At 31.6% G+C, this 12,386-nt stretch overlaps 1 protein-coding gene across 2 annotated transcripts in view; it reads left to right on the top strand.

Moving 5' to 3' along the window:
* The window catches only part of Pak (serine/threonine-protein kinase PAK 3-like protein), a 36,584-nt gene extending 27,392 nt beyond the window's left edge, over positions 1–9,192 (top strand). For both annotated transcript variants that reach the window (XM_065514140.1, XM_065514132.1), the window contains exons 5-8: positions 77–718; positions 2,268–3,049; positions 7,700–7,918; positions 7,990–9,192. In XM_065514140.1, the coding sequence (XP_065370212.1) occupies positions 77–718; positions 2,268–3,049; positions 7,700–7,918; positions 7,990–8,073 (1,727 nt within the window). In that variant the 3' untranslated portion in view covers positions 8,074–9,192. The remainder of the gene's footprint in view (positions 1–76; positions 719–2,267; positions 3,050–7,699; positions 7,919–7,989) is intronic.
* The last annotated feature ends 3,194 nt before the right edge of the window (positions 9,193–12,386 follow it).

Raw genomic sequence — 12,386 nt, 5'->3', positions numbered from 1 at the left:
AAGAATATCCCTAATATCACTTGTACTTGGAAATATTGATAGTTCATTAACTTTATTATATTTTCTGTAAATACAGGTTCATCTTTAAGTCGTGTTAGCAGCAGTAGTCCCAGCAGTACACCTACCGATTCCGAATTACACGGCTCCAATAGCGGTGGCAATTTAATTGGTGTCAATATTGGCGGTTTAACTATTGGTGGTGGTTCCAATTCCAGCAATGTTGGCTTAAATAATTCAACTGGTCTTGTATCTAGTGGTTTAGGCAATCATCAACTTCATACACCTCAATATCTTCAACAACAGCAGCAGCAACATCATCAACATTCTCATCATCATCAGCAACAACAGCAGCAGCAGCAGCATCATGGTCAGCATCAACATCAACCTGCTACAATTAGTCAATCGCATTCGTATAATTTCGGTGGCAATACAGCATCATCTTCCTCACAACATTCGTCTGCCAATGAGGATGATATACTCGGTACACCACAACCACCACCGCCTCCAATAGCCTCACGTCCCGAACGTACGAAATCGATTTATACACGTCCCATTGAAGAAGTTGTACAACCTGCTGTAGCTCCTATGATACCACCACCAACAGCGGCACCTGCCACCACACCAACAACACCCCAACACAATAATGTGGCTCAGCCCCAATTTAAGACACCAACGCATGTGTCCGCCTCGACTCTCGATAAAAATAAAAATAATGCAAGTAAGTTGAAAATCAATCAAATCAGTATTTTTATTTTATCACCAGGTATTTATTATTTCTTTATTAATTGTGCAATTTATTCAATGCAAAGAATATTTTTTTTGTAGAGCATTAATTAATTGTGGTGTGAAACGGAAAATTTTGTGAAATTTTTATTTAGATAAAATAAATATTATATTTGTAATGCAATATCAAAAACTTATTGTGAAATTTTAAATGTTAAGCATTTTTTATAGCACTTGCATTCTTTTTCGTTTCACCGATATATTTTAAACATGTTCAAGCGAATTCACAAACCAAGGGTCAATGGTCTTTGTAATTCCAGAGTTATGAACACAAAATATTTACTTTCTAGTTTTATAATAGATCTTGCAAATGTTTTAAAAAACTGTCAATAATATTTCCAGTCTCTCCAAAAGTTGTGACGACTCATGCGAGATGATGTTTGGGCTTAATTCACTTCAAAAGTAATTTTCATAAAACCCTTATCATACCATTGAAATTGTTCGGTGTGACATTTGCCACTGTGTTAAATAATTCAACATTTTCAAGCCATTGTTAAATAATAAGTTATACATCACAATTGAATTCGATCTTAAAGAATTCTTGCTTATAATACAATTTTAATCAAGTAATATAAATTTCTTTACAATATTCTGAAAGTGTTGAAGGTGATTAACATTAAAACAAAGCTAGTTTTCATAAAATATGCTGATAACGTTCACTTTCTACCTTAATTGTTTTGTGTCTTTGCTTAGAACATAGTAAGTCTCTTAGTTTGCCTACTAGTTTTGCTATTTTCTAATAGGTATTTGATTTACTCAATGCAAGTAAAAATATTTGAATCTAGTGTGCAAGCGACTAGGCTTACTTCACAAAAACATTTTATTATTAACTATCTACTATTGAACTAATATTATTCACTTAAATCAATATATTCTCCGTATGTTATATATTTTATTTATTACTAATTACAACTGCTAACGCTAACCAAAAAATTATAAAAAAAAAAATTACTATACCACCAACTACTACAAAATCACAACTACAAAAAATAATAATAAAATATACGCAAAATCAACCACTGCTACAGCAGCGGCTGGCTATGAGGCTGGACTAACAGCAGCTTCTCAAACTGACACTACTAATCTTCTACTAATGACTACTACTACTAATGACACTGCTACTGCAGATCTTAGCGCAACTCCTAGTACTAGTAATCAATTGCAATTTATTGATTGTAATGCTACAACGACAACAACAACTAATCATGATTCTTCTGCTTCCTCCTTTTCATCGTTTCCCTCATATCATGATGATATGACAACATTGCCACCCATTTATTGTCCCTCTTCGTCGTCCTCGATCATTGAATCGATTGCTATGCCAACACCACCATTGCCCACACCAACTGCTGCAACAATACTACCAACCGATACGGATGCGGTTGCGTTAAATGTTGTGGATGTTCCTACCATAACTACCATAACACCGGCTACACCTGATAACATTGAACCTGCTCCAACGACAACACCAATTGTTACCACAGATTTGTATACGCACGATACAAATACTAATAACTTGACTGCAGCCTCTGCTGCTGGGGCTAATGCTGCTGCAGCATCGTCCAATGCGGCCTCACCTGCTCAAGCGGCTACCACAGGTGCCGCCACCACCACCACGACGCCAGCAACAACTACGACAACACAACAACGATCGGGCGCTGCGAAAAAGAAGAAAATGTCGGACGAAGAGATACTCGAGAAGTTGCGCACCATTGTCTCGGTGGGTGATCCGAATCGCAAATACACGAAAATGGAAAAAATTGGTCAGGGTGCATCCGGTACCGTTTATACGGCCATTGAATCTTCCACTGGCATGGAAGTGGCCATTAAACAAATGAATCTGTCGCAGCAGCCCAAAAAGGAACTGATCATCAATGAAATTCTCGTCATGCGAGAAAATAAACATCCAAATGTTGTCAATTATCTGGACAGTTATTTGGTATCGGAGGAACTATGGGTTGTTATGGAATATTTGCCGGGCGGCTCGCTGACCGATGTGGTAACGGAGACTTGTATGGACGAGGGTCAAATAGCGGCCGTGTGTCGTGAAGTCTTGCAAGCTTTGGAATTTTTACACTCCAATCAGGTCATACATCGTGACATTAAAAGTGATAATATTTTATTGGGTCTGGATGGTTCAGTTAAATTAACTGATTTTGGCTTTTGTGCGCAAATATCACCGGAGCAATCGAAACGCACAACAATGGTGGGCACACCATATTGGATGGCACCCGAAGTTGTTACCCGTAAACAATATGGACCTAAGGTATGTTATATTTCTTTTACTTTTCGTAGTTTATTTGCAATAGTGGCAATATGCTAAACAACTACAAAGCAAAATTATTATTTTATAAATTTCACATGGGTAGTTTACTAATTGAATTCCCCATTAATGTTTTCATCATATTAGTAAAAAGTGAGAATGAAACTCAACATCATGATTTTATTGACTTCAAAACATTTATTTTCTTAGATCCAGGATATTCACAAGATTTTTGATATTTACAGTGGGTTTAGAGAAATTGCTCAAGTATAGTAAAGTTTCATATATGTATATGGTTTTTGTAGGCATGAACACAGATGCATTTTTACTACACTTTTACTACACAACGTTCACATGGTTTACATGGGTAGTATATTTTTTGGCTTAAACATCAGAAAGTTAATATAGCAGTAGAAAGAGAGAGAGAGTAAAAACTCATCATGTATTTTTAGATCTTGAAAATTTAAAACGTGGTCAGGGCTGTCAGATGTGGCGATTTCTCGCCAAACGTGGCGATTTTTCAATGCCTTTGGCGACCAAAATTTCCAATTAGCGACATGGCGATTTACAGACTAGTTGGCGATTTATTTGGCGATTTTTAACAAATTATTTGTTTTTCTTGAAATAATTTCATTTCTTTGATATTTATTAACCCAATAATTAATAATTAAAATTAATCACGTATTATCTGATCATATGGATGCAGGTAGCATACACGATCAAATAGTTTAAACAATATTAATTTTTTTATCTAAAATATTTAAGCCGTCTTAATAACTTAATATGCTCATTAAAATTGGCTATTGGTTCGCCGGATTCTTTTCTGCCATTGGAATCTATCGATTTTGGCACAGAATTTGGAACGGAATTACAAAATATAAAAATGGAGGAATATGATGTAGAAATTTTAAAAGAAAATGGTTTTTTGTACTTAAAAAACTTTTAAAAGAAATGCTTAAACAGTTACCAGAAAATATAACTCTTTTTAAAGTATAATTCAGTATTATATATAATTCATTATATATATAATGAATTTTCAATATTAAAATGTGGAAATTTTCGGTAGTTCAAAATTCATTCATTAACTTTATTTAAATCCAAAATTATCTGCAGAGGAATATGAATTGTAATGGTCAAAATTAGCATATATCAATTAAACTTAGATCTTTAAAGGTGAAATTTCAACAAATTTGTTAGATTTTTGGCCACAAGTTTACAATTATTGCGATGCAGCTGGAATTGTTAAAAGCAAACTGAAATCTGGGAGTGAATGAATGTTTTTGTGTATTTATTTCATTTAATACTCAAACTCAGACATTTTGGAAATTTTCGGTAGTTCAAAATTCATTAACTTTATTTAAATCCAAAAGTATCTGCAGGGGAATATGAATTGTAATGTTCAAAATTAGCATATATCAATTAAACTTAGATGTGATGCAGCTGGAATTGTTAAAGGCTTAGCATTGGCCGTTCTAAACATGTTAATTTTACCAACCAAATATGTATGTAGAATTCCAAAAAAAATATTTTGGCGACTTTTGGCGCCAAAATATTATTGAAGGATTCTGCTTTAAAATGAGTCAGTAATCCCGAAATAATTTTGTAATAAAATACTTGCATGAGTACTTTATATAAGAATAAACAACACTAAAGTATGTACATTATGCCTATAACCAAATTTTGGACCTAGCACCACGCGATGGCAAATATTTAGTTATTTACGACAACAAATTATCTCAAATTTGTATTATTTTAAATTAGATTCAGGTTAATAATTATTAAAAAATCTAATGCGTATTTTACATAAAAAAAAATTATCTCCAAACTTTACAGCGTTTTGTGGGTAAACGTTTTTGACAACCGCGTAAAAGTAATACAATTTTTTAAATAACTTTCAATGGTCTATTCGACTACGCTAGGGCCATTTTGATATTCGCAAAAATGTAAAAAAGTTATAGCCCTAATGTACATACTGGTAAAAAAAGAGTACCTTAGTAAAAAATTAATTTTTTTATTTGACAACCGTGTACACTTACATACATAGCTTTACAAAAAAATGTGAAGAATTGATTTTCCAGAGCCCCAATTAAGGAAAACCAAAAATACCGCTTTCCTTTGTTAAGTATATTGTAGCAGGCGTTGAGCTTAACAACTTTGTGATATTCGAGCATGTAGAATGTCAAAATGCATGAAAAAAGCACACAAAAATTACAATTTCCCATATTTATTTGGGAAATCCCAAATATCCCGAAATTTTAAATTAAAAAATCCCAGTATCCGGGATTTAACGGGATTCCCCGTTTGGAATCTCTAATCATATCACTGTAGTCGTAAATTGTCGAATTTTAATTTTTGTTGTAAATCTATATATACACATCTGCTCAAAATAATAGATACACCTAATTGGAAAAAATTTAAATGGCGGTAACATTGAAAATTTCCTCGCAAGCGTTAAGAATACATCATATTATTAAAATTTCTATCTGGCAATGTCATGTCAGTCAAAAATCTGGCAACTATTTGCTTTCATGTTGATTTTTAAAAACGAATTTATTTGAATTACAAAAAAATATTTGCTCATAAAAATAGATACACATCAGTAATTTGTAATTTGTTTATATACAATTTTTTTTTGTGCAATTTTTTGTTCCTATTTACGTGAAACAGTAAGTATAATTTAAATTTTAGCAACAATTTTATAAAAAATAGGACTCTTTTGAAGAAAATGGGACGAAATCATCATTGTGCCGAAGATGAGAAAAAAATTGTTCAAACGATGAGAAATCAAGGAAAATCATTACGGGAAATAGCAAAGAGCATAGGAAGATCTTTACATTTTGTCCAAAATGCTTTATCTAAAAAACAAAAAAGAGAAACTCGCGGTAGACCAAAGAAAACCAGTCCAGAAACAGATAGGCGGATCGTCCTTATGGTTAAAAAAGACCCTTTCATATCATCGAAAGCTATTTCTGCGGAGCTATGTAACGAAATCAGTCCACAAACAGTTCGTCGTCGTCTTTTACAAGCTAAATTGGCGGGAAGAATTGCCAGAAAAGTGCCACTAATGCGCCAAAAAAATATCAAGACAAGATTAGAATTTGCTAAAGAGCACTTACAATGGTCCGGGTGTGAAGGCGAAAAAAAATGGAGAAATATTTTATGGAGCGACGAAACAAAAATAAATTTGTTTGGAAACGACTGCCAAAGAAATGTACGCCGACCAAAAGGAAAAGAATTCCACGTTAAATTTACAAAAAAGACGGTAAAACATGGCGGGGGAAACATAATGGTTTGGGGTTGCTTTTCATGGAATGGTGTTGGTCCGATATTCCGAATAGAAGATACCATGAATGCTAGTGGGTATAGAGACATATTGGTAAACGTAATGCTTCCATATGCATCGGAAAATATGCCATTAATATGGACATTTCAGCAGGACAACGACCCAAAACATAGTTCAAGATTAGTTAAAAACTGGTTCTTGGAGAATAACGTACCTGTTTTAAGCTGGCCCAGCCAATCCCCTGATTTAAACCCAATAGAAAACTTGTGGAGTGAATTAAAGATAAGGCTTTCGAAGGAAGTTTTCAAAAATAAAGACGATTTATGGGAGAAAACGCAAAAAATATGGTACGAGATTCCATTGGAGAAGTGTCAGAACTTGATATCCAGTATGCCCAGAAGAGTGGAGAAAGTTTTACAAAACAAAGGTGGATATACTGGATACTAGCTTTACTTTAATAATAAACTAATTTTTTTAAGATAAAATTTATTAGCTTTTGTTTAATAAGAATTTTTAAAAATGTATCTATTATTATGAGCACCAAATTTTTCGAAATTTAAGAAATTTAATTTACTTTATAATATTTATTATTAATTATGAAATATTTTGTTTTTGTTTTTTACTCTCCTTTTAACTATAAATAAAAATCGACTGAATTTTTTTTATAATTTTACAATATACCATTATTTTTTTTCGTTTTTAAAAAATAAATTTTGGTGTATCTATTATTTTGAGCAGATGTGTATATAAAAATTAAATGGTCCATGTATGTAATGTCATCACGTGAGAACGGCTGAAGCGATTTGGCTGATTTTTTTTTATTCGATTCGAAATTTTCAGGAGATGGTTTGTTTGTAAAGAAAAAAATTCAAAAATTCCGGGTAAAACTCGGAAATTCTTTTTTTTTTTGTGAGTCCAGTCAACTGTATTAAAGTAGTACAAATTTAGATATTTTATTTGCAAATAAATAAGAACAGGCTGGTGTGCGTGGGTTGGAGAAACTTGAAGAACTAACATTAGTAAATGCTACCGGGGAAGCCGGGGCGATCAACTAGTATTTTATAAAATCTCATCAATAAATCTAACAACCATATATTTTTTACAATAAAATATTTATGATGAAACATCGATTTTTCATAAATAACTAAGGACGAAAAGTAGATTTTTTGTTTCAACTATAGAACCCTAGTAATTTGCTATTAAAACACTTTTACTAGACTTGCTACATTTGCAAAGTTTTACATTGGTAGTTTACCATACAGAATTGTTCTTCTTTTTTAACGTATCACAGTATTTTAGATCAATGTGATACAACCGATTGTAATAATTTATCACATTTTCATTTTACTCTAACAAATAAAATATTCCAGGTCGATTTATGGTCTCTTGGTATTATGGCCATTGAAATGGTTGAAGGTGAACCTCCTTATCTTAATGAAAATCCATTGAAAGCCTTGTACCTCATTGCTACTAATGGCAAACCCGAGATTAAAGAAAAAGAAAAACTCTCACCAGTATTTCAAGATTTCCTCGATCAATGTCTGGAAGTAGAAGTTGATCGTCGTGCTAGTGCAATGGAATTGCTAAAGGTAAATTTCACAAAAAAAACTCACATTTAAAAATGAAAATATAACAATACGCAATTCTTTTATTATAACAGCATCCATTCTTAAAATTGGCCCGTCCATTGGCCAGTTTAACTCCGCTTATTATGGCGGCTAAAGAGGCCACCAAAAATAACTGATTAAAGCTACAACATCATTGATTTATGTTGAAATTATTTTCTTAAGTATATGTTTTATTTCAAAAACAAAACAAACAACAATAACAAAATAATTATATAAATAAACACATATTTTACATTTTCTTATTATTATTATTAATATTATTATAATTTTGATTATAAAACTTAAAGAAAACAAAACAAACAACAATAAGGAAACAACAAGAACATTAAAATTATATACATATTTACGTATAATTATTATTATTATTATATATATAAATAGTTATTATATACAATAAACAAACAAATAATAAAATAAAATAAAAAGAAATAGTAACGAATGAAACAAAAAGAAATTATATTGAATGAAATAAAAATCCATAAATCATCTTTATATTATTAAAAAATAAATAATATAAACAAGAAAAAAACAAAACATTTATTAAATATTATTAAACTTATTATTAACATTTAACGAGAGAGACAAAACCGAAAACAACAAAATAAATAATTACTTTAATTATATTATATATATTTATAGTTATATATACATTAAAGAAATAAATATTAAAAAAATAATATTAAAGCAAAAAGGCGTTAAACACCATGTATTTAAAAAGAAAACAAAAAACAAAAACAATAATAGTAACAAAACAAAAATAATACATTATTTTCTGCATAATCCCCCCACCACCAACTACTTTTGATCCTTCTCTACACTTTTCAAATTTATTATTTGTAACCCTCTTCAATTGTATTTTAAATGTCCAACTTTTTAATATGAATTTATTTTCTCTTTTTCTCTCTTTAACCTCTTTATTGTATTTGCATTTTAAGTTTATAAGTTTAAATCATAAAAATATATAAAGAATAACTAATTATATTTTAACGCTAAATTATCTTATTGTTTTCTTTTTTGTGTTTTTTTAATGACAAAGAAAATATTTTAACATTTCTTTTTTAAGTTTAAAATAATTATTTTTTACCACTACAACTTATTTAATTGTAACAATAATATTAATAGTAATGAGCATTTTAAATGCCTTTTTTCATTTTAATGACAATTATTTTTTTAACATTATTATTTTAATTTGAGACTAATTATTAATAAATGAAAATGATCAATAAAATAACAAATATTTCTATTAATGCAAATTGTTTTTGGAACATATACAGCGTGATGTTAAAAAATCTGTTTAATTTCGAATTTTGTAAAAAGCACTTGTGGATGACAGCATTTTGCCAGTTTTTAAATAGAGTATTTCAACAATTATGTCTCGCATGACAATTTACATAAAACAGTCTATAAAGCATCTCAGGAATAGAATGCGAATTAATGGTGGTCCACAAAAAAAAAACGAATTCTTTTCTTTAGCAATTCACTTAAAATATGTAAAGATTCATTGATAGTATTTAATCATTTAATATTTCAATATACATATTTAACAAAATCTTGTGCATAACATTAACTAATTTTTCTCTTTCTAAACTATTGTGCGGAATATTACGCTCAATATTAAAATGATTTTGTTGTCAAATTATTCTTTAGTGTTTATATTTCTTATTATTTGTCGAACCTTTGAGACCGTTCATTTACTATTAAGATATCAACTGTTAACCACAAAAAATAGAGAGGTGACAATTTTGACATTTCAAAAAGCAAAAATGAAAGATATAACAACTTTTACCTAATTTAAAGATAGTTCTGAGAGAAAGGAGAAGAACACTTGACCATCTTCTGTCTCGTGACACCTCTGTATACTTTGTGCCATTAAACGAGAAAGAATGATGAATATAACATTTTCCATAATAAAAATACTTTTAAACTTCTTCTCATGATTACATTTAAAAACTCTTGACTTCTCATAATGATTTTCTAAAATATAAAATTCGTAATCTGAGAAACAGGATAAAATTAAAATTAAAAGATTGTTCATAACAATTTAATTTAAATGTTGATACAGAAAAACCTTTATGAGCTGGGAGTCGAGTTTGTGACGAAGATGCTCCTGCTGAAAACTGAGAAAAACGCTAGCAGGGTGTATCATACATACCGTTCTCCCTGTTATCTCCACTCGCGAAAACACTCGATGCTCTTCTCCTCACCACACTGACATGACACAAAGTATTGAAAAATCATTTAAAAAAAACGGTCATATTGGCACTCGAATACCTTCGATACAGTCAGTTATGCCACCCTCTTCGAGGATATTTTCCAATCATTCCTGGCGAACAATCTAAATAGAAAGATCGTGAACTACTTGAGTGGACTACAGTCGTTCGTCGAGTTTAGAGGCAAGAGATTAAAACACCGTAGAATTAAACGAAGGGTCCCTAAGGACGGAGCCCTGTCATCTCCATTGAGGACTTATGTGGTTTGGTGAACAATTATCTCAATGATTTCCTAACTGCGCGTAACTTGCAATTATCACCAGCTACACTTTATACCAACTGGACGAAAAAAATTTAAGTCGATGGCGCAAGAATTCTAACAGAAAATCATCCTAAAATTGTGAGTGTTACGTTCGACAACCTCTTTACTGCCTCCACATATGCTACTGCAATCTCATAACTTCCGAAGTAGGAAAAAGGTATAAAAAGCACTCGCAGCACTTGGGGTATGGACAAAAAAAACCTGTTGGCTACTTATAAAATTATACGGTCCAGTGTGGTCACCATCGCTGAGTGATACCCAGTGGAGTGGGCTGCCTACAGATGTTTTCAGAACTGCAACTTCACGAGTAAACAAAGGTCTTAGTGGTTAATAAACACAAAAACTTGATTTCTCGCGAGTTCCTTCTGGAATGTCATCGGTGGAACCACCCGAACTTCCACATAACCGAGTTAGAGTCACCCATGGGTTTGACGCTTGATCAAGCTTCGTACACAGCAGTTTTGAACGATATTCATTGAGATGCGGTTGCAAGTTACCACATGAATTTCATATTATCATCCTGCGGTTTCCCCACCTCACTTCGTTCTGAATATCTTTGCACACACCCAGCCGAAGTGGTGTTACATCTTGCCTAGATCTCAACAATACTGAAGAAAGTCCATTACATTCATCATGGATTACAAGTATATGAAATAAATACCAGGTAAGTGGTCGATCTCCCCATCATCCACACTCGACCTCTACTTAGAAAAACTTTCAGCCCAATTATTAATAAAAATCCCACGGTAGTTTTTTCCCTTTTCCCATTTTCCCTATTCAAATTCAATGGGAAAAAACTCCCGGGGAATTTTTTATTCATAATTTGGCTGTATAAGGATTTTATCCGAATCTGATTAACTATGATTATTATGGCTTGTCAACATTATCGCCTTTAGAAACTAAGTGAACATAGCGAGCAGTACCATCGCGCGCGTTGTACATTACCCTATTGAAAAACAATTAAAATGTTACTGGAACAAGCCTTTGTGGCTTTCTAGGTATTGAGAATGCCTCAGAGAATAAGGGTGTGACTGGCAACATTATAAACTTTGCTGCCAAGGACTTTCTTCAGTTTGTTGTCATTACTTCACTTTATTTGTCACTAGTCGTTGATGAGCTTATCTAACTTATGCATAGACAAGGATATGATTTAGATACAGTGAACACAGATGCATATCTAAGACCCTTCGGATCCGTTGTGATTACCTTCAGATAATTATAAAAGAAAACGAGTAAAAGGTCAGAAGAAACATTCCACACCCTGAAAATGTCTATACCCATAATTAACCTACCTAATTGCCTTAATGAAACAGGAAATATTATCCAGTATACCGTTTACCTAGCCAATTAAATCTAAGACATTGTATCCTTGGACAATTATAAACAACAGAAATCTGGACTCCCTATACTTCATGTGCTTGGCCCTAGCACTTATCAAACTGATTCTCAGACTCAGATATATATAGATTCTATATTCACTTTATTATATTATAGAACCAGTTATGGGAAAAGTTTAAGGATATAATTTGTGAAGGACATTTAGGACAACATTTGAACTTGAAAAATTAATACATAAATATTCTGGAAATCAAAAATATATGTATTTAAGACAAATAAGGAACACATTTAACACATATTAAAGTATATACAGGTGCATTAATATTGTCCACAGATGTTTACTTGATTATACCAATGTTTTATAAGAGAAAAATATTTATTTAAAGGTAAATTAAAATTTTACAGTGGACACTAGACATGCCCTTAAAAAATAGATTTGCTTGGATGGGTCTTATTTCGTTCATTAGTAGCTAAAACTAGCTACTGCAAAATTTAAGTGCAATCGGATAACTATTGATAATTATAATGAAATATATAAAAATATTATACCTGACATTTT

This window comes from Calliphora vicina, chromosome 1 (genome assembly GCF_958450345.1).
Source record: "Calliphora vicina chromosome 1, idCalVici1.1, whole genome shotgun sequence".
Lineage (NCBI taxonomy): Eukaryota > Metazoa > Arthropoda > Insecta > Diptera > Calliphoridae > Calliphora > Calliphora vicina.
This window is presented reverse-complemented; position numbering and strand designations above follow the sequence as displayed.